A 23,240-nucleotide genomic window follows, 5' to 3' on the forward strand; every position below is an offset into this window, starting at 1 on the left:
TAGGATAAAGAAACTAAAAGGCTACAAGACCAACCCTACTCCCCTTGTAAATAGTGTGGGTAACACAATAAAAGACCAAGCAGATGCTCTCGGCAAACATTTTGAACATGTATTCAGTTCCTCTTATTACACACAAACATTTTTACAGCACAAGAAAGCAGCTGAGCGCCAGCCCCTTTGTGTGAACCAATGCTCAAATGAAGGATACAATGCCCCATTTACGATGCCCGAACTAATTACTGCACTGTCACATGTGGTAAGTCAGCCCCTGGAGCTGACAGAATCAGCTATGAGATGATCAGGCACTTACACATTGACACACTTTACACAATACTCTCTCTCTTTAACAAAATATGGCAGAAAGGCCGCTTTCCAAAATCATGGAAAGAGGCAATCGTTGTACCTCTTCTAAAAGAGGGGAAAGAACCATCCTTTGCTTCTAGTTACAGGCCTATTGCCCTGACAGCTGTTTGTGTAAGCTCCTGGAAAAAATGATAAACCGGCGACTTTTTTACTTTCTGGAGTTTCATGGTGTTCTAGACAAAAATCAGGCAGGGTTTAGGTCTGGGAGATGAACTACAGATAATCTGGTTGTGTTTGAATCGTATGTTAAAGACGCTTTTGTCCATTAACAGCACTGCTTCTCTGTATTCTTTGATATGGAGAAAGCTACGATAGAATGTGGCGATATGGCATTCTATTGGACTTGCAGTCATTTGGCCTTAGTGGCAATATACTTAATGTTATTAAAGACTATTTGTCTGATCGCACATTTCGTGTCCGTATCCCAGGGAGGAGTGCTGAGCTGTGCACTGTTCATTGTTAAAATGAGTTCTCTTAAAACTGTGCTGCCTCGAACTGTTTCACACTCTGCCTAGGTAGACGATATCCAAGTTAGCCTTAAATCCTGTAATCTGTCGATATGTGAACGTCAAATACAATGAAGTGTCAACAGGCTGGTTACATGGGCTGAAAAAAATGGTTTGAAGTTTAACGCTGATAAAAGTGCTGTTGTTGTCTTTTCTAGGATACGCGTTGTTCAACCTCTTCCTTGTATCACGTTAGGAGGTCAGCTCATACCAGTGAAAAAGGAACACAGGTTTCTAGGTATTTTGCTCGACCACAAGTTCACATTCATACCACACATTAAATTACTAAAAGTAAAATGCCTGAAAACAATGAACATTTTAACTCTTTCGGGACCGCCGGAAAAAGTGATGAAAAAGGGAGGTCTCGGTACAAATTTTTTATTACATAAGCAAAGGCACCATCCTGCCTTAGCATATACCAAAATGCAGCTAATTATATGTTCTTTGACATACAATACCAAGTTTTACTTCACAATAAAACCATGAAAAAATCAAAGTAAGAACTTCGTAAAAAGACTACAGAAAAAGATGGAAAAAAGCGTAAATATAAAATATTAAAAAAGTATAAAATTATTTCAGGATATACAAAATCTAGCACAATGCTTTGTTTCTTAATCACGAAAGTTTGATGCGGCTAGGTGTAACTGGTTTTTTTGTTTTGTGTGTGATCTCTTTGGCACTAGGGCCATGGCTACGTCGTCGCCCTGGTACACGCCGGGCTCTCGTCTCGGCGAAAACTTGATCCGTTTCTGCGCTGATGGCAGGAGATCACCACCATAGGTAGTTAACCCCCTAGCGAACAAATATAAACCAGCCAGAACATATTTCGAGCGCACATACCTACTCCAGAGCCAATTAAAACCGAAACAACACCCACCTTTGAGGGCGATTTCATGTGCCAGGCTGAACAACACCCGAATCGTCACTCGAGCTGAAATCCGATCTCTAAAGCCGCATTTTGACTCTTCACTGCCACTCTCATCGTTAAAATCCACAGTAGAAGGCGAAGACATGCGAGACCAGACGAGGTGGATTTTCTTATCACGCTCGCGCGACTATGACGCCATGTTTGTTTACATTCCAAACCACTGCCCGTCAGAATAAAATATCTGATGCGTTGCCGCCTGGCGATAAAAAAAGAAACTTCACAAAAGAGAAAACTCCGGTTTTCAAACTATCTCCTAGATGTCGCTAGGTGTTCCATCAAGCGAAAATTTGTATTCTGCAGGCTCGCGAAACCATCGATCATATGTGATCGATGGCCTATGGAGCGTCCCGAAAAGAGTTAAAGGTACTATCTCATCAGTCCTGGGGAATGGATACAAAATGTCTGCTAGCACTTCTTAATAGTGTTGTTAGGTCAAGAATAGACTACGCCTGCATTGTATACCAGTCTGCAACCAAAACAGCACTCAAAATGTTGGACCCCAGTATACAACTTGGGGCTTCGCTTGGCCACAGGGGCATATCGAACAAGTCCTATTCCATCCCTTCATGTCGAATCAAACCAGTGGTCTCTAGGGTACCAGTGCGCGTACACTGCTCTGATGTATGCCACAAAGATGAGTTCTCTGCATAATGAAAAATAACACAACCGATCATCTCTTTGAAAACCGACCATCCATAGCTCCACCTTTCCGCTGGCAGTTTCACACCTCGTCAGCGAGTTCCAAGTTCCTCTCACTGATGTCTACTGTACTTCAGTTTATGATTTGGTCGCTCCGTGGGACACTTTTCCAATTCACTGTGACATGTCCTTTAGAAAAATTCAGAAGAAAAATGTACCAAACTTTGTCATCACTCAGCATTTTTCTGTTCCTCCAAGACAAATACAAGGCAGCTGAATTTTACACAGATGCTTCAAAAACTACCACAACCGTATCCTGTGCTGCAAATGGCCTCCTACTTAATATATCCAAAACAATGAACAGGAACACAAGTATATTCACTGCAGAGGCGCACGGTATTCTACTGGCTTTGAACCGCATTCTTCGAAATAAATTTAAGAAGTCAGTTATATACACAGACTCTCTCAGTGTCGTCTCAAATCTTTCATCTCGGAAGGTCAGTAGAAACCCTACTTTTAATTGTGTTTTAAGAACTCTCCACTCCGCTTATGGCCTGAAACTCATTGTCACAGTCTGCTGGGTTCCTGGCCATTGCGGCATTCCTGGAAATGAAGCTGCTGACTGTAGTGCTGCAGCTGCCGCCCTTCAAAGCAGCATAGACATAAACAAGCTCCCATATCAAGATCTGAAACCTTTTGTAAAAAGGAAGCTGCGGGACCACTGGCAGCAACAATGGGACAGAGAAGCAGAGAATAAACTGCATGTCGTTAAACCCAAAATAGGAAAGCCCCCTGCTGAAAAACGTGACAGATTTGTGGAGGTAGCCTTATGCAGATTGAGAATTGGCCACACACACATCACACTCATACCTTTTAACAGACGCAAACAAGCCACACTGTCATCGGTGTGGGGGGCAGCTCTCAGTTCTTCATATGCTTATTGAATGCGAGATGTGCAACATAGAGAGAAAACGTCACTTTCATGAAATATACATTCATTGCATACCCTTGCACCCTTCATTATTTTTAGCAGATAGTCCCATGTTTTTTTACAGAAGTCTTTAATTACCTTGCCGATGTTGACTTCTTAAAGTACATAACATACTCCCCATGATCTCACTTGGCCTCATGTTCCGTCACAAAACAATGGCAGTATTATGTGGGGTTTTTAACACCTTGCATACCAATATTTCTTACTTTTATTTATGGCCCTATACACCAACTTTCATAGTTTAATTTTAATGTAGTGGATTTTTTACAGATTCCATTTTAATATCGTCTCATAGCATCCCACCATTGTCATGGCGCCGCTCTTTGCCCTCGTCGGCCTTGCGCCATAAAACCCTAAATCATCATCATCATCACCCAGTTCCGAGCGGAATAGCACAACACACTGGACACCCGCTAGATGGACATCGCTTCGTGCAGTTCGTCCCGCCTATGCACTTATTGTTGACTCCAAATCGGCTACCATTACCTCCCTCACCCTTCTCCATACACGCACCACAATGGCTGAAGAGACAGCCATTGCTCTGGCAGCAACCACGGCTTCCTCTTACTACGTAGTTGCAGCCCATACAGTAGTTGCAGCAAGCCTGTTGCAGACTATGCTGTATAGGTCGCATCTCACCCACAGCGCTTGAGATTCTGACCTCATTAAGGATCCCTCCCACATTGAGATTTTGTTGTCGCCAGGCCATTCTTCTCTCGAAGAACATAAGGCGGTTTTTGCACTCCGGGCGTGTTTGTCGAGGGAAGAGGACCTTTTCGCACCCTCCACCTATCCCCCTGTCCCTTTCCAGTACATATTGTTAGTGCCAACTCAGGCTGCAATACCCGCCTTCTCACCCATCCCTTAGCACACAAACAGCTCGCATTTGGTGCCACAGCCCAACACATACAATTAAACCTCATTATAACAAGATGGGCTATAACAAAATATTGGGTGTAACGAGCAAATCATAATCCCCCTTCAATGTCCCCTTAGAAGCCAGTGTATCTAAAACCTCGTTTTAACAAGGTAAAATTTGCTTTTGCGGGATATAACGAACAAATTTTGTTAGGAAATATTATTTTGGGCCAATTTCACATCAGTAAGCAAGGCAACAACTGTATTTAGCAGTTCAAAACTTCCGCCATGCATCCGCCAGCAATGTGCGCGAAGCCGGATGGTGCGCCATGCATCCGCTGCGCTCGCGAAGCCGTTTCCACCTTCATCTCGCTGCATACGGCATGCAGTCAATACACGCGTGGTGCAGCACCCATGGCTGCGGCACGCTTGCCTGCAACTGTTGTCACTCGCCGATGTGCTCGCCAACATGCGCTGCGGGAACCACATTGGCGAAGTTGTGCGATTTTTTTTTTTTTTCAACCTTAGCTTTTATCATGCTGCACGTGGGATTAGAGCAGCATGAATGCGCTAGGCAGGAAGCGAAAGGGAAATACTATAATGCTAGGCCAAATAGCGACTGTCATAAGAGCCGTCACGTTGGACACGAAGCTGAGCGAGCCATCGCTCGCGTCAGAACGATACATCCACATTCAATTATGGACTTCACTGCAGCAAAGTCTGCTTGAAATAAGAGTTAGGTGTTTTGAACTGCAATAAGTAGATGTGCGATGTACTGCCATGCGGTGAGATCCAATTTCTCCCACTATTTGTTTAGGGTAAGTGCAGTGGGAAATATTTTCAGTAAATGCCCGCTACGGCTATAACGAAATATTGGTTATAACGAGCAAATGGCAGCGCCCCTTCAATTTCGTTATAGCGTGGCTCAACTGTACTATGTGTTGAGGAACGACAATGATGATGGCAACAAAGAGGCCGCTGCATGAGAACGGGGCACGGGCCCAGCTCGCGCCTCGCCCTGGAGCAGTTCTGCATGACGAGCCCATCGAATGAGCGACCGGCTGTCGGGCTGCTTTCTTACGTCGTGAGCCATGACACTAGGTACAACTCCACTACATCTCCCCTTCCCTCTACAGCTGCCCCTTTTGCTCCACCCCGAACACCACCTACCACCTTGTCTGGGCATTCCCTAGGCGCCAAACCCCCTCCCTCCTCCTTCCCATGAGTAGTGGGAGCACAAGCGGGCCAGCTCACAATGCGATGACCAGGTACGCCTCATCACTATTGCCCAGGCTGCTGTGCTGAGTGAGAGAGAGAGAGTACATTTATTGAGCGTAAGTGGCTCTTGTGGCCCGTTGGCAGTGGTTCCTAGTTTACTGAATCCCAAATGACATCATGGCCGCCTGCACCTGGTCGACCAGCGCAGCTGCTGTGCTGGCTCGCGGAAGCATGCTTGAGAAATTGTAAATTTCAGTTTTTTCATTGGAAACAGCTAAATATTCGCTTCTGTTCAAAAATATTTGCTTCAAATCGCAACTATTCGAACAAAATTATTCACTTCCTATTCGCTTTGAAGCCAAATATCACTATTCGCACACCCCAGTCAGTACTCATCTTTGTCACCGCTCTACCATCTTGCAGCTGAAGAGGGAGGCTGATGTCACGTTTTTTCTGGTCACCACATCCCAGCAACTGGATGCATTGCACTTCCAGACAAAGGGCATGCCAGTGAAAAGTGGAAGGGTTTGCTGCAAGCATGGAGTTGGGTTGCCTTTGGCGTCTTAGTGCTGCTGTTTGAGCAAGATGACTGCAGATGAGTGCCATTTTGTGTTGTGATGTGATGAATGGACAATTCTGTTGGGCCAGGGTGCAACGACACCATCTTGGGAGAACAATTGTCAATGCTATTGTGAGGCGTCGTTCCAGGGCTGTTTGGCTCACTTGTGGGCAGGCACCACGAGGAGAAACTGAGCAAAGCTCCAAATGAGGCGTCCTGCTGACAGCACTCTGGCGGAAGGGATGTCTCGAGAAGAAAACAGCAAAGCTTTGTCACACTTGAAACCGAAGTTGCCCTAAAGTCTCGTTCTAATTGAGAAGCAGAGCAGCGAAGGAAAAATCATGCACCCCTCCGTCAAACGATGATGATGGTTTAAAGCGAAGCTTCCTCTTGACGGATTTTTTGGTTGTCGTCTTGAGTTTTCCAAACTGCTTCAACTGGAGCAGTTGGCTAGATGCCGGCATCATAACGGCAGGGACCCAAGTTCAATTCCGGCCACAGGGAGCATTATTTTTTTATTTTTTATTTTTTTACGGAGTTAACTTCTGAGTTTTTGCATTACAGATGCCATCAGTGCGAACACTAAAGCTTCGCTTAAAAAAATAAAGGCGAATGAATGTCACCACCATCACGTGTGTTGCATGCAAGTGTGGCGGTCACTCCAGTCGCATCGCACACTTTGCCACTTGCTTCGCCAAGTGGGAATGGACTTTAACTCACTCTGACTCAATGCAAAGGGTATATTTTTCATGTGTCTTGAGTGGAGTGTTTCTCATTTTCCACAAGGCATAATTTTGTGTACCCGAGTTCATTGATACAGCGGTCTGTTAACATTTTCAAGCTTGACAATACTCTTCCAAGTTTCGGAATACGCATATATCCTATTACTCACTTCAGTGTTTGAAAGTTTTGAATATTTGCACATGTTTACAAGAAAGCTTCTGTGCATAGGATGGATGTATGGCTATTGGCTTAGAGCCAGGCGTATAGTGTAGGAGATAAAAGCAACTCCGTTCAACAGCTGGAGGGAAGATGGTCCAGATCCTGCTAGCTTTGGGAGTGTGGGTGCCTCGAGGTTCGCAGCATTGAAGCAAAATAACTGGCAGACTATAACACTTCACACCACGTGATGTTACCCTAAAATTCGGCACGCTGTCGTGGTACCGGAGGAGTGTCGTCAGCTCCTGTGGTCTGTTCTTGTGCAGCCTGAGCAGCACCCTGCCAACTGGCCAGCTGTCCAACGTGCCATGGCGACGGACGGGAGTCAAGTACGCCAACAATGAGGCCTACTTCGATGTTGTTGAAGAGGTGGACGCCATCATCGACAAGAGCGGCTCGGTCATCTCGGCTGAGATCCAGGGCTATGTGCGTTGCTGGCTGCCTGGCCTTCTTCCTGACTTTGAGGCCCGTTTTGGCCTAGTTTGGCGATGTACCACCCTTCTGAGCTATTTCTGGCTGTGCAGATGTTGTTTGTCCCATGTGGACTCCTCTCGAGCAGCTGGCCTTCCCTTCGGGGGGGTGCACTGGGAGAGGATGTACTTGGGGAGGGGGGGGAGAAATGGGCGGGGGGGTGGCTGTCCCCTCCTTGGGTGCAGCAGGGTGTGTATGTGTGCAGGTGGACTGCTGCATCAAGCTGAGCGGCATGCCAGACCTCAGCCTGACCTTTGTCAATCCCCGGCTCTTCGACGACGTCAGCTTCCACCCCTGTGTCCGCTTTCGTCGCTGGGAGGTGAGCACTCCCTGGGAGCCGCCCTCCCAAGAACTCTGCTGACGGCTTTGGTAGCCTTCTTTGCTGCTATGTCGTCCCTTTTGTCGCTTTGTCTTTTGGCTCGTATTGGTGCTTTGACTGGCTTCTTTTCTGCCACATTGTGCTTGCTAAACTTTCTTTGTCCTGTGGCGCAAATTATATGAGCAGGCAGACTGGCGCGGGTGTAGCATGCCCCCCATGTCGCATTTCCCCCGTCGCAGTTTTCCCGCCCCGCTTCCCCCGTGTCTCAAAATCCCACTTTCCGCAATCCCTGTCTTCCTTCCCACGTGTTGCGCCTCCCCCTTCCGCGAAAGCCCTCTCCTAAAGCTGGAGAGGGGAGCGGCCCTTTTAGTGGGAATGAGCAGGGGAGCCCCGACTGGCATTGTGCGAGCTCGGTCCGCCTGGGAGTAAAGACGGTCGTGTCTCCCTGCGTGCAAGTAAAGAAAGAAGAACTGCAGCAGAGGATTAAAGTGTCTGTCCTTTGTGGTGAAATTTAAATGCTTTGGTCCGGCGGGGTCGTCAGTGTCAGGCCCGGTAAAGAGAAGGGAGTTAGGTTTTCTATAATAGCAGGGAACCTACACGCTGATGACGTGGCCTAAATACAGGCTCATTGCTAGGTCCTGAAACATAAGTAGGCGCATGGTAGGCCAGTTACTCTCCAACATGCGTAGAAAAAAACTATCATGAGAGTCATAAGCATCTGCATTTCTTTGGATTAACTGAGGAGAACACCGTGGCAAGCAACAAAGCAGTTCTGGAAGGGGAAGGAACGCCCACCCACCATGACAAAAAATTTCGCCACGATGGGTGTGCCGGAAGTTATGGACAATCTCCTTCACAACAATTTGTTTATTGTAGCGCTTCGTCTCGTCTATGTTGTTGTTCTCTTCTCTGTCCTCGTGTCAATTTGCGCTTCCCGCCAATGCAATTTGTAAACACTTTCTGTATGTAGTCCGTCTGCGTGCTCACTTCAGGAAAAAATTTTGAAATTCTTATTGTGTATTTTGTTGATTTTTACCCTGTTCTTTCCCCCTTAACTTGGAAATATTTTCTGTAAATTTGCAGTCAACACAGATAAATAAGTGCAAAGTCTATCTGCACAGCGAGTTCGTTTTTTAACAAAATTTGTGGTGGCAATTTCCTTTTCCTACACGCGTTTTATTTTTCTGTTATGAGCAAAGCTTGTTTAGATCATTTTTTAAATATTCTTCAATCCCCTTGCTTGCATCCCCTCTCCCCATCGTACGGCACACACCCTCCTTACTCCAATAAAAAATTGAATCAATCAGTAATGTTCATGGCACAGTGACACTTTTAGAGCGAGTCCTTTTTTGTTCAAGTCATTCCTGTGACTGCCTCATATTACGGTATTCCATTCTTAATGTTTGAATGGCGTGGTATGATCCGCTTGTTATTACTCCGCCTTTATTTCGACACTATTGTTGGCAATTATTGCGTCGCTTCTGTACTTCATTTGTACGGCACCCTTTGACGCTTGTGCTTCCGGTGTTTCTGCGGCTTAAGATGAAGCCAAAGGCAGAGACGCCTTATCAGTGAAAGTGATCCCCAGCCACTGCCCCTTTGTTCGTCTTGGCGGCAACAAAAGCCAACCCAACCTTGAGGAGAGGGAGGAGGTTGAGGGGCACGAGAGGGGGCAATTGCTAACATGTGCATATGAGAGAAGGGGTTTTGAACACGAGGGGAAATAGTCAGTTTATTTTGAGAGTGGGGTTTTGAGACAGGCAAAACGCGTTCGGGTTGCTTCGTGGTACACCCACTGGCGCATTCCCCAGCTTCCCTTAGATCAGGGTTCTGTGCACCAGTGGGCACCTGCCCTACTTGCATGTCATCACATTGAGGTGTCTCGCGGCAAGCACTGTTCTACAGCTTTTATGTTTCTTATTCTCGAGAAGCACGTGCATTGATCCTCAAAGCTCTCAATTCGTGGCCGTTCCCCCAAGTGCCACAAAAAAAAGGAACAACATCAACTTTTGTTCCCCTGCTGGTAACGTGGCTGCTACTGTGCAGACCCGGGTTCAAATCCCATTTGATTGCATATTACGTGGTCCCCAGCACGTCGTCAGAACCCCCACCCTCCTTGTCAGTTTGAACTCAAATGGGGTTAGATGGGAGACAAGAACAGAGAATTGATCGCTTCCAGTTGGTATTGTCCCCCATCTTCACACTTACCCAGGTTATTGTCAATTATTGTCATATTATTGTCAATTTGCTGAATTTATAATTTGCCTGTAAAGCCCCCTCCCCCCCTTGATTTGCTGTCCGGTCCTCCGCGGTGTCGGCTTCATGCAACTCGACCCTCCACTTTAAAAGTTTGCTCACCCCTGACATAGTATGTTCTTTATTTTGCTTTTTACAGTGGCAGCCGTTTTCTTTACCGCATAACAACTAGGATTCCACAGAATTGCAATGAGAAGTCTCCCCCTGAAGTGGGCAGGGCAGAAATGCAGTGCCTTAGGTGTACCTTTATTGTCTCTTTTGATTTGCAGTCAAAAACGGGATACTCTTCATACAGCCAACACCCATAATGGATGTAAGAGATGTTACACTTTAAAATGATTTTTAGGATTCACTACCGACGTTAGTTCTGAATTGCAGAGCTGAGAAAGCATTCAGCATTACTCTTTGCGTTATTAAACCGTCTGAAGATTGCCCACACAGCCAAGTGCAGTGTTTCTCTTCAGGACCCATAATGGGAGAGCTTCTGCGCATTGGAGATATGCACACACGTGCCCTGCTCTCTTGTGCAGTCTGAACGGGTGCTGTCCTTTGTGCCTCCGGATGGGAACTTCCGGCTCATGTCCTACCACATCGGATCGCAGAGGTAGGCCCTTCTCCCAGAAGATGGGTCCTCACACAAGGGCTGCGAAGGGCTGGCAACCTACGCACAGGCTGCATGCGAGCTTGCGAGCCGCGCCCTATATTTTCTGCTGTCACAGGTGAAAAGGTCCACCTTTCACTACATGCATGCATTGCCGTGTGCAGCTTGGACGCCTTGTTCGCACTAATGTGCCCATACTACAGTTGCTCTCATTGAAGCATGCTTTCGGCAGGTACTAACGTGCGCATGATTTTTGCATCCCATTTCCCAGAACAATGGTTGAATTGATTGGCTGCATAAACACGAAGAGAGTAAATTGTGGGAGGCCGGCTGGACAACACGCATGTATCTCACTGTAACTGTAACCCCACTGCCCCTACGTACTGACGAGATCGCTACGTAGGGGCATTCGCAGAAACTGCTGCCGACGCGGAATCGACAATGCTACAGCAGCTCTGCTCTGTGATATCCATCTGACAGTCATGTGGGCAGCTTTGTTCATACAAAATCCAGCCTTTGGTAGCACCCGCTGAAACCGAAACTGTGACTGGGCTCATTAAAAACATCTTTGATTAAAAACGATCGCACGCTGAAGCAAATGAGGTTTCTATACCATATATATAAGTCATTAGCTACTTATCGCAAAAAAAAAAAAAAAAGATGCAAAATTTTTGTGTCAGTGTCCCTTTAATAAGCACTTTGCTGTTACTCAAGCGCAGGCACGGTGTGAATTCCCCTAATCAACTGCACCATTTTCCCCAATGCTCTTGTTCTGAGGACCTGTCATTCCTTGGTCAGAGCACAGCCCCTGTGTGGCTTTTGTGCACAATATTCCAATCATTGGGAATGCTTTGTTTGTCAGCTCAGGCAGGTGGGGGTGCAATGGTTCGGTAAGGGAAAGGGAGCCGTGAACAAAAGGATATATTTCTTTTCCACTGCCAAGTTAGAGGGGCCGTGTCAATTGTAACCGTGAAATGGCGATGCCAGCTGGCCCAGTCCATCAGCGAGCTCCCACAAGGAATGTCCGGTACAGGGCTTTGGGCCACTGTGTTCAAAGCGGCAAAAATGCAGTTTTGCGCTGTAGCTGGTCTGATTATAAGTTGTCTCCTCTCAACTGCTATTGCAAAAATAGAAAAATGCCAGCTTACAGCTTTAGCACAAAAAAGAACTTGCGTAAAAAAACGGAGGTGTAGAAACGTATAAAAATACACAATTATACAGTGGGGAAAGCCATGGGGAAGAATCTGCGTTCTGTGTTAATGCAAAAACATGGTGGGAATGTACTATGCAAATTTATGCATGTTTGCTGGTGCAAGTCATAAAGGAAATATGTAGGGGTGTGAGTAGTGCTTTTCTCGTTTTTCAAGTGAATACAATGCGCATAATGACTTTGTTTGACTAGTTGTGAATAGAAGGCAGTATTTAGTTCCAATAACAAAACTGAAATTTGCAATTTTGCTCCATACGATGTAGAAAAATAAAAAGCTCATGCGCAAAATTTTTCTGTGGCATAAAACAAACACACAAAAGCTATCCTGCTGCTTGTAGCCATATTGATGTTATATTTTACATGGGAGCCATTCTCATATCACGTGGTGACCTCAAGCACAAGTAGTATAATGTGGCTATAACCAGAGTCCTTATATGCTTTTATGGTCGTGAAGCTTTGCTGTAACATTATGGGAGAGCTTCATGCGCTGCCCAAGGAGGCCGCACCGCGGCGCCAGCGTTGATGAGAGGGCAGTCGGGGAAGAGGTCGGAGGGCGTTCGGGCCGCTCGCTGCATTCGCTTTGCTTGTCGTGTGCCGCTAAAATGGACTTGGCATTTTGTGTGGGTCGAAAACTTTTGTGCGAATGGTCATGCTGTTACTGCATTCCTGCCTGCCGATCTGGCTATGGAGGAAATGGCAACAAAGAATCGCTATTTCGCTCTCCCTCTGACGCCGAGCTGCGCGCGAGACAGAAGCGTGCCATTCCCCGAAAAGAGTTAGCGAGTTGAGCTTTTATTTACTGCACGTCTGCGCATGTAAAAAAACATTTTCACACCAGCCTGGCGAACGTGTCGTGAATGGAGATAAATAGCGCGTCAATATGTGCGCAGACATTATAGAGAGCATATTCCTCGGCAACAGAACTGTACTGCTGAAATTGTCGGATGCTCGTTGCATTTTGTGGGCACAACAGGAGAAAAGTTTATGTGCCTCGTGCATTTTTTCACTCACAAAAACAACGAGGCTTTGACGACAGCGGTTCGCTCATAATGCCCACCAAGTAGAGGTGAAACCGAACCAGTGAGAGCTGCTGCGATTTCTTTTTTTTGGGGGGGGGGGGGGGGGGGGCATTGTCTTTTCTTTGTATTTTCTTTCTTGGCGGGGTTGGGGGGGGGGGGTATTGATTGCCTTGTATTTTGGCATATTGCGGGATTGTGAAGGCCCCGCACGGGGCACCTTGAGTATTCATCGTGACGGTGAGCAGCAACACCGCGGACCCCGAGCTCCCATACATAAGCCGTGTCCAACCGTGGTGAGGTGTTTAAAGGGACAGACAACCGATTTCTGTCGAGTATATATTCTCTATCCCAAATGAAAGGGCATCACTTAAAGCACCTTGACGAGAAACGGTTTTGCTGATAACGCTCTAGAACTTTTTAAATCGAATTTTTAGATCTACGAGCCGTATGTGTCCCTCCCAAAACTAATGCTGGCAACCATGACATAGAGTAGCTCGGCAACATACCGTATTTATTCGAAAATAGGTCGAGCACGAATATAGGTCGACCCCCTAAAAATTGAAGTCGCCGAAAAAAAAAATAATATATTCGATTATAGGTCGACCCATACTTTTAAGAAAAAAACTTGAGGAAACTTTTCAAAACTCCCATTTATTTACAACGCGGTCACCTCACTGGTCGGAGCCACACAATGCGTCGTCGTCGGAACTTGCGCCGCATGCGCCGCAGTTCATTACCCACCCCCGCCCCCGACTGGCTTGAAGGCTGAACGGCCAATCCCGCCTCGCAGCGCTAACTGTTGAGCTTTGGTCTGAATATCTTCGCAGGACACTCGGTGTCCTTTCGCACGCTTCTCTTCCACGTGCAGCCGGAGTTTTTTCTCGAGAGCATCGTGCCTCCCACCACGAAACGCACGACGCAGTCCCCTACAAGCAAAAAGTTCGTCCCGCGGTTTCCGCCATCCCCTGATCAGCTTTTCATTAACGACTAACTCTCGCTGAGCGGCGCAGTTGTTCAAGTTCTCAGCAAACAGGATCACCCGCCGCTTAAAGTCCGACGTGACATCGCGAAATGCGCACGAGAAAAACGTTGTGTGCGGAAATCACAACGAAGCAAACACAAAGAAAGCGCATGAAACGGAGAACGGGAGATAGTAGAGACAGCGAGCGAAGCAGGCAACGCCGTTCCGTTCACGAGGTGGCTACGCTAGGTGGCGAAAGTCACCTAGCCAAGCCAAAGACACCAAGCCAAGCCAATCTGGCTCTCTAGCCAGTACGTAAGCTCGCTCGTGTCCGGTTCGGCCGCAGGTAATGCGCGATAGCCGGCAGTGACTGTGGGTGGTTTTCTTACGCTGATTGTTTTGTTATTTTTTCCTTTATTTTCTTGCCTGTCTTTGTTCTGGATGCTCCGCGCTGCCGCCTCAAATTGAGGAGCGCCGGGCGCGACGGAGAAACGGATCGCTCGTTGCGGCCGCCATTTTTGATCACGACTATAGGTCGAGGTTCTTCGGTCACGATTATAGGTCGACCCTCAATTTTTAAGCACATTTTCGGAAAAAAAAAGGTCGACCTATATTCGAATAAATACGGTACTTTTGTCTGTATGCGAAATGAAAAACGATATTTAAAAACTTGTTCCCAGCTAAAAAAGTTTGAATCGCAGGCTTTCCTGTTCCTCTTCGTGTTTTTTTAATGCAAGGGTCTATTTTGCACGAATGCGCCATCTGTTGGGATAAACGATAGGTAGAATCTGTCTTTACATTGTGGAGGCGGGAAGTTCGATTCTCCCCGGGCGCGACATTCTTTTTTTTTTTTTTTTTTTTAAGCTGCCGTTGGCGTATTTGGAGACTGAAATCAAATATTTTGGCAGAACAAACGCCCCTGACCTAGACAGAATCATCACAGCTCCTTCGCTGGGTCTGTTTGCTGAACGCTGCCGTTTATTCTGGGCATGGTGGCTCAGTTAGCCACACTGAGAGCAACCCAGCGGAGGCGGGCGGAGTGTTTTTAGAATTTTCAAAGTAATATTTAGAAATACATATACTATTTAAGCTTGTAGAAATACTTGTGTTAAAAGGTTTTCTATACGTAAATGAACGTTTCAGCAGTTACAGTAGCTGCTAGGTTTGCAGGTCACGTGACAGGGACACATATTGTAGTGTCAAGTTTCGACACTACGAACCGCCACCCTTCCGATTTCAGGAAGTTTGCTGCCAAATTAAAATTATTTCCGCCAGTTCGTTTAAAAATTGCTTGTGGTTACCGGACTATGTAAAACGCTGGCTTTCATATGAGCTAGAGAACATATACGCGACAAAAATCGGTTGTCTGTCCCTTTAAAGGTGAAGGGTAGAAGGTAGAAGCCGTAAACGGTGGCCGTCGGAGCCTTGGTCAAGCTCTGGCCGATGGGCTCCCTGCCTGTCTACCAGGCAGGCTCCCTGCCTGTCTACCAGGCAGGGAGCTCCGGGACCTCTTCGACTACCAGTGTAAGGTCAAAGGAGAAAGTACCCCCGTCTCCCTGCTTTTATACTATGCTTTATGGTATTGTCTAAAACCCCCCCCAAACGTGATCGGCCCCCTAAAAGGGGCCGCACCGAAGTAGCGTTCCCCCCATTGCCATCTTTAACATTTCCTGAACCAGATCATTACTCTCGATTTCTTGTCATGGAGTCCCTCAATCCAACCCCTCTTGCATCTCACTCAGTCTTCTTGATAGCAAAATATCTTGAAGCCATAATAGGAAAATCGTATACGTGCAAAAAACAAAGGTCTGGTCAACTCCTCATCGAAATAAATGACAAGCAGCAGTCCACAAAGCTTCTAGCTCAGACAAAACTGGCTGATCTAGACATCAGGGTCACACCCCATCGGAGCCTCAACAGCTCGCAGGGTGTGATATCCGAGACAGATCTCCTGAACGAAACGAATGCGGATCTTCTTGCCGGCTTGAAGGATCAGGGCGTCACTGCCGTGAGACGCATCACTATCCGCAGAGACGACAAGGAGATTCCCACCAAGCACATTATCTTGACTTTTGACCGCGCAGTTCTTCCACAACACATAAATGCAGGTTTTATCCGTTGCTCCATCCGTCCGTACATCCCGAACCCGCGGCACTGTTTTAAGGGCCAGCGGTTCGGGCATGGTACAAACTCTTGCCGTGGCCGAACGACGTGTGCGAAATGCGCGGCGCATGATCATCCGAGCGACAATTGTCCATCCAATAACATGTCTTGTGTGAACTGCGGGGGGCCGCATGCGGCATACTCCCGCAAGTGTGAAAAATTTCACATGGAAAAAAAGATAATTAACATCAAGGTCACGGAGAACATCACCTTCCCAGAGGCGCGAAAGAGGTTCACCTCTTTCCCCCTGGGGAGGTACGCAGACGCGGCTTGCCGGGGGGCGGAGCGGCGTCTGGTGTCCACAGGGACCCAGTTCAGCGAGTCTGACCTGGTCCCGCCCCCGCCCCCCGCTGGGTTGCCTCACGCAGCCCAACCCGACACCACGCCGCTTGCTGAGGCAGCAGCGGTTGTGGTGCCAACCTCTTCCGTCGGAACCGGTGCCACTCCCACCCCTGCCTCCCCATCCTCCAGTGCGTTGGAGGGTGCTGAGGGGATGGACACCGAGGGCCCCGCTTCGGCTCCCACTATCGCCGCACCGCCCGTGCCACTTCTGGCGTCCCCGACGCCCGCGGCGGTGGCGTCTCAAACGAAGGGCTCCCGAAGGGGGGCCAAGTCCGGGGGGCCCGGTTCGACGGTCACCCCCAGGACATCTGACGATGAGATGGACGTCGCGCCGTTCTTGCCTGCAACGCACCGCAAGGAGCGGCCTCCGACGGCCAAGCCAACAGAAAGGCCCAAAAAGCCCAATCCCAGAGTAACAGCCCCGAAAGACGTCACATGAACCCACACACACACACTGTATTCATTCTTAAACGTAAATAATGGGAACAGAAAACATCATTCAATGGAACTGCAGAGGCCTCCTTAAAAATCTTGATGATGTGTATGAGATGCTGCATGCCAATCAGCCAAGTCTTATGTGTCTCCAAGAGACACACTTCAATTATAAACAGACAAATCTCTTAAGTAGGTACATACTATTCAGAAAGGACAGGGTTGGCTGCACCCACTCTTCGGGCGGTGTGGCCATTGTCGCCCTGAAATCGTTAGCCTTCCACCCTTTCTCTTTAAACGCTGTCCTCGAGGCTGTAGCAATTCGCACAATAATATTCAATAGATTGATAACGGTGTGCTCCATATACATTCCTCCTGATCATGCACTTTCAAGCTCTGACTTCGAGGCGCTGGTCGACCAGCTGCCCGAACCGTACATCCTAACAGGCGACCTTAATGCGCACAACTCTCTTTGGGGCTCCTCCAGAACGGATGCCCGAGGTCGCCTTATAGAGAAATTCCTTACATCTTCAGGAGGATGCCTTTTCAACAAAAAACAGCCTACATACCATAACTTAGGACACAATACATACTCGCATCTTGACTTGGCTATTGGTTCTGCAACTCTCTTTCCATGTCTTGAGTGGGGCGTGGGCACGGACCCATATGGTAGTGACCACTTCCCCACTTCCCTAACATACATAGGTAAAGGCCCAAGCAGTCCATCTTCCCATAACAGGTTTAATGAATCAAAAGCAAACTGGAGTACATTCATAGAAACATCTAAACTACACAGCACAACCATAAAACACCTACACATTGAGGAAGCAGCCCAACTCATCACGGCGCACATACTCGACGCTGCCGAAAAGTCCATTCCCCAGGCCTCCAGTGCGTCCCGCAACCCAAGGAGGCCCTGGTGGAACGAGGACTGTAGGCGGGCGCGAGAGGCTCAAAACAAGGCGTGGGGTGTCCTCTTCGCCGGTACCCCACATCAGATAATCTCATTTCCTTTAAACGGGCAAAAGCTCTTGGGAAGCGTGTGCGTCGTGAGGCGAAAAGGGAGAGTTGGCGCGCCTTCCTCACTTCCATCAACTCATACACTGACACTCACTAAGTCTGTACAGGAATATGCAAACTAAAACGACAACAGACACACAGCCTGCCCCTGGTTAGCACAACAGGGGACGCACTCGAAGACCAGGGCCCGTTTGCCCGAACCCAATAAGTTTAAGAATAAGTTCTCAACTACGACTTAAGCGCTGTCTAGATAATAAGTCGTTTGCCCGAAACTGATACAAACGCTCGGTTAAAGTAGCGTTTCCGTCGCGTTTTCTAGCAACTGACTTATTTGCCGTGGCTGACTTCAACTTATTGGCGTCTTATTTGTAAGCGGGAACTTAATCGGGAACTTATGCGTACGGGCAAACCGGCCCAGGCCAACATGCTTGCACAACACTTCGAACACGTGTCCAGCTCAGCACACTACACCAACACTTTCATTAAACGTAAAGCATCATGTGAGAAGAAGTCCTTGCGAGACAGTAATAAGTCGAACTCATCTTATAACACCCCCTTTTCACTTCATGAGCTGAAGGTCGCACTCGGTACTTGTAAACCTTCAGCTCCAGGTGCAGACAGGATTTCATACACATTGATACAACACTTACATGTAGACACACTTGAAACACTTCTTCACCTCTACAATAAAATATTTCTTTTGGGGCACATTCCACACACCCGGAGGGAGGCCATAGTAGTGGCTTTCCTAAAGAAAGGGAAGGATCTTTCCTCTCCCGCCAGTTATTGTCCCATTGCCCTGACAAGCTGCCTGTGTAAGCTCTTCGAGAAGATGATAAACAAGAGACTCGTGTACTTAGAGTGCAACGGTCTTCTCGAGAGCTGCCAGGCAGGCTTTAGGGCAAGCCGATATACCAACGATCAACTCGTTGCATTAGAGTCATATTGTCACGAAGACAAGGACGACGCAGTTGTCTTGAAGGAGAAACAAGTTTATTGGAGCGAACTTGTGCTCCCCTAACAACTCAAAAGACTACAGAGGCAGCGAAGCAGCGGTCAACAAAGTGACTTGCGTCAGCGAGCGTCGCAGAATCGAATGCCACGGCGTCTGCTGTGCAGGCTTTTATCTTTCGGCGCGAGAGTTTCTGGAACCGTCGATTCACATCCAGAACATTGTAGATCACAGAAGATTATTCTGGGCTAGCGGCGTTAGGGCGAAACACTCTGCTTATCGGAATGAGATAGCCCGTGCGGCATAAAAAATAAAGAATGGAACACGCACTTCGCATGGGACACAGATAACAGAGCCGGGCGTGGCTGGGCATTAAAAACAAACAATAACTAAACAAACCCGTACATGGTTCGCGGCATTACCCCCCCCCCCCCCCCCCCCCCCCCCCCCTCTAAGAGTGCATCGACCCGATGCTACAATAAAACGACAGTCCGAACAAACAGCCACAACAAAACAACAACAAAAAGAGTTCGTCATCTTGCGAAGTATGGTTTGAGGCGAACCACGTGGACGACTTCGGGTCGCGTGCGTCGTCGTGATGTGCCGGAATCACCACTGGGGATCACTTCGTAGGTTAATTGGCCAACACGTCGTAGAATCTGGTAGGGTCTGAAATACCGTCGCAGAAGCTTCTCACTGAGTACGCGTCGTCGAATGGGAGTCCAAACCCACACACGATCCCCTGGTTGGTACTCGGCGTCTCTGCGTCGGAGGTTGTAGCGGCCGGCATCCACCAGCTGCTGGTCCGTTATACGAACTCGAGCGAGCTGGCGGGCCTCCTCCGCACGTTGAAGGTATCCTTGGACGTCGGCGTTGAGGTCGCCGTCTTCTACATGCAGAAGCATGGCGTCGAGCATCGTAGTCGGCCGTCTTCCGTAGACAAGCTCGAAAGGTGTCATCTGCGTAGTTTCCTGCGTCGCTGTATTGTACGCAAACGTGACATACGGGAGGAGTTCGTCCCAAGTCTTATGTTCAACGTCGACGTACATGGACAGCATATCCGCAATCGTCTTGTTCAGACGTTCCGTTAGTCCGTTCGTTTGGGGTGGTACGCCGTCGTTCTTCGGTGATCCGTGTTGCTGTAGCGTAAGATTCCTTGCATCAGCTCCGCGGTAAAGGCCGTTCTGCAGTTCGTGATTAGGACTTCAGGGGCTCCATGTCGCAGCACAACCTGGTTTATAAAGAACTTGGCGACTTCTTGTGCTGTCCCCCTCGGAAGAGCGGCGGTCTCTGTGTAGCGCGTCATGTAGTCTGTCGCTACGACAATCCACTTGTTCTCTGATCGTGAGGTAGGGAACGAGCCTAGAAGGTCCATTCCAATCTGTTGTAAGGGCCTTGAGGAGACGGCGATTGGTTGCAGAAGTCCGGCGGGTCTTGTCGGCGGCGTTTTTCGTCGCTGGCAGTCACGGCAACTCCGAACGTAGTGGGTGACGTCAGATGTAAGGCGGTGCCAGAAGTACTTCGCCTTAATTTTTGCAATAGTGCGAGCTGTGCCGAGATGTCCGGAAGACGGGTCGTCGTGGGACGCTTCCAAAATTTCGTCACGAAGGGCTGCGGGGATGACAAGTAGATAATTCGTTCTCGTTCCAGGGCTGAAATTCTTCTTCACGAGGACGGAGTTTTTGAGGCTGAATGCTGGTAAGTTCCGCTTGAACGCTCTAGGCACGGCGACGTTTCGTCCTTTGAGGTAGTTGATCATTACGCGCAAGTCGGGGTCGGCACGCTGCTGGGCGGCAAGGTCGCTCTCCGTAACAATGCGGTCTTCTCTCGGTCTCTCTCGGTCTCTCTCGTCTACCTCAATTTGCCAGTAGCCGGTCTTCAGATCCATCGAGGAGAAGTACTTCGCAAGGCAGAGGCGGTCGAGGGCGTTGTCGGTTCGTGGCAGGGGGTATACGTCCTTTTTAGTGACTTTGTTCAGTCACCGGTAGTCAACGCAAAACATTAATGTGCCGTCTTTTTTCTTCACCAGTACAACCGGCGCAGCCCAGGGGCTTTTCGATGGCTGTATAATGTCGTCGCTGAGCATGTCGTCGACTTGAGTCCGGATGGCTTCCCGCTCGTGGGAAGAGACGCGGTACGGTGACTGTCGGGTAGGTCGGGCTCCCATCTTCGGTTATTATTCGGTGCTTCGCTAGAGGTGTCTGACGTAGTTTTGAGTTCGACGAAAAACGCTCCCTGTAGCGATGCAGCGAAGCCAATAATTTGTTTCGTTCTGCTTGCGTTAACGTCGGATTCACGTCGAAGGGATTCAGAAGCTTGAAGGTATCTTCGAGTGCGCGTTCAAATTCGGCAACCGCGATCACGTCACTTGCTGGTTGTGTTTCTTCGAGGAACGCAATTGAAGCGCCCTTGTTTAAATGCTGGTACTCCTCAGTGAAATTGGTGACCAAAACGTGGGATTTGCGCTGCTTAAACCGCGCAATACCTCTTGCGACAGACACACCGCGATCGAGAAGCAACCTTTGGTCACTCTCCACGATAGCGTCAACGTCAGGAGCAGCACCTTCACAGTAGACGGTGATCATCAAACTTGCGCGGGGTGGCAGGGTGACATGATCATTGGCGATCCTTACAGCTGCACGGTGTTCGGGGTTCGGTTCCGGCGTCGTGGAGTGATCGGAGGAAAAAGTTATCGACTTGGTCTGCAGATCAATTATTGCGCCGTTGGGCGTCAGAAAGTCCATTCCGAGAATTACGTCGCGGGAGCAGTTAGGCAAGATGACGAACGCGGCAGGGTACGTCGTGCCGTCTATGGTGACGCGGGATGTGCACGTTCCACTTGGCGTCACGAGGTGTCCTCCCGCTGTGCGTATATGCGGACCGTCCCATCTGGTCATAACTTTCTTCAGCTTAGACGCAAACGGTCCGCTCATTACTGAGTAGTTGGCTCCCGTGTCTACGAGGGCGACTACGTCAAAGCCGTCGATGGACACCTTGACGTCGGATGCCGCCTTCCTCGAGTTCCGGGTGCGTCGGGGCGTCGCATCTCGGCTTGTGTGTGTTGACGGTCGGGCACTGTGCGTCGTCGTTGTCGTCTTCTCAGCGGACGTCTCGGTCAGGTCGGGTACGCGTCGCGCCGTGTAGCTATCGTCGTGTTCGGGAGTCTCGTCAGGGTTAGGTTGGGTCGTCGGGATGTTGGCATGTCGTGAATCACTGTCTTCCGTGAGTCGTTGCGTCGTTGGAGGGTTTTCATTTTTCCGCGATCGTGCAACTTTACCTCCAGAAGTTGCTGCTTTTAGTTTCCCCCGCGTGGGCTGGGGGACCTTCCACGTGCGAAATCAGCATTGCTACGGCGGCTGGGCGACTGGTATAGGTAGGGCGACGGCGATCGGTTGAAGCGCGCTGGGCCTCGGTTAGTGTTGGACAGGTATTCGTCGATCTCAGTAGGGCGCTGGCCGGGTCGGGGGCGTGGGGCGTCGACGGAGAAACCACGCAGTCCGAGTCTCCTGTACGGGCAGCGACGGTAGGTGTGATCGGCCTCTCCGCTGTGGTAGCACAGCGGACCATTATCGACGGTTCGCCATACGTCCGTCTTCCTCGGCGCCTGGTTTTGGCGTGCAGGGGGTCGGGCGGGCGACAGTGGGCGGCGGTACGGCGGGACTTCTGGAAGACGGGTTGGAGCAGGGCGGGGTCGTCGACCAGCCGCGGAGTAGGTCATAGCTTGAGGCTCACGTGGTACTTCGGGAGGCGTAGAAGTCCCCTAAGCGAGTTGAATTTCTTCCCGAATCACGTCGCTCATAGAGGTGACTTGGGGTTGCGGCGTTGTTGGGAAGAGTTTCCGCAGTTCTTCCCTGACGATAGCGCGGATTGTATCACGTAGTGTGTCAGAGTTAAGAGCCCCGGCATCGATCGTGTCCGCAACTAGCGCATTGATGGGACGGTCGTACTGCCTCGTGCGCATTTCCAACGTCTTTTCCATGGCGGCCGCCTCGGATGCGAATTCGGCCACCGGTTTGGGGGGGTTGCGGACAAGGCAAGCAAAAAGTTCTTGCGTTACTCCTCGCATCAGAAACCTCAGTTTCTTTTCTTCCGTCATATCCGGGTCCGCGCGATGAAATAGTCGCTTCATTTCCTCAACGAAGATTGCGACTCCTTCGTTCGGGTGTTGCGTTCGAGTTTCCAGTAAAAGTGCAGCTCGTTCTTTTCTCACCACGGTCGTGAAGGTCCTAAGGAACTCGCTTTTGAATTGCGTCCAGTCGGTCAAGGTGCTCTCGTGGTTCTCGAACCAAGTTCGAGCTGCATCCTCCAAGTAAAAGAAAACATGCCGGAAGGTTTCTTCATCGTCCCACCTGTTGAAGGTCCGCACGCGCTCCAGCTTCTCCAACCATTCCTCGGGGTCTTCAGCGGGGGCTCCCCGGAACGATGGCGGTTCCCGGGGCTCTTGCAGGACGATTGGCGACGTTGTTTCTTGCACCATGGTGTTGGTTGCAGCG

The 23,240-nt window shown here is 49.0% G+C and overlaps 1 protein-coding gene across 1 annotated transcript in view; it reads left to right on the forward strand.

The window, feature by feature from the left end:
* LOC144177370 (AP-3 complex subunit mu-2-like) overlaps positions 1–23,240 on the forward strand; it is a 94,104-nt gene that overhangs the window by 44,231 nt on the left and 26,633 nt on the right. Inside the window, exons 5-7 of the mRNA XM_077705259.1 lie at positions 7,268–7,427; positions 7,678–7,791; positions 10,578–10,651. Of these exons, the coding sequence (XP_077561385.1) occupies positions 7,268–7,427; positions 7,678–7,791; positions 10,578–10,651 (348 nt within the window). The remainder of the gene's footprint in view (positions 1–7,267; positions 7,428–7,677; positions 7,792–10,577; positions 10,652–23,240) is intronic.

This window comes from Haemaphysalis longicornis, unplaced genomic scaffold (genome assembly GCF_048455015.1).
Source record: "Haemaphysalis longicornis isolate Haplotype H1 unplaced genomic scaffold, Haemaphysalis longicornis Haplotype H1 scaffold_1, whole genome shotgun sequence".
NCBI classification, from domain to species: Eukaryota; Metazoa; Arthropoda; class Arachnida; order Ixodida; family Ixodidae; genus Haemaphysalis; species Haemaphysalis longicornis.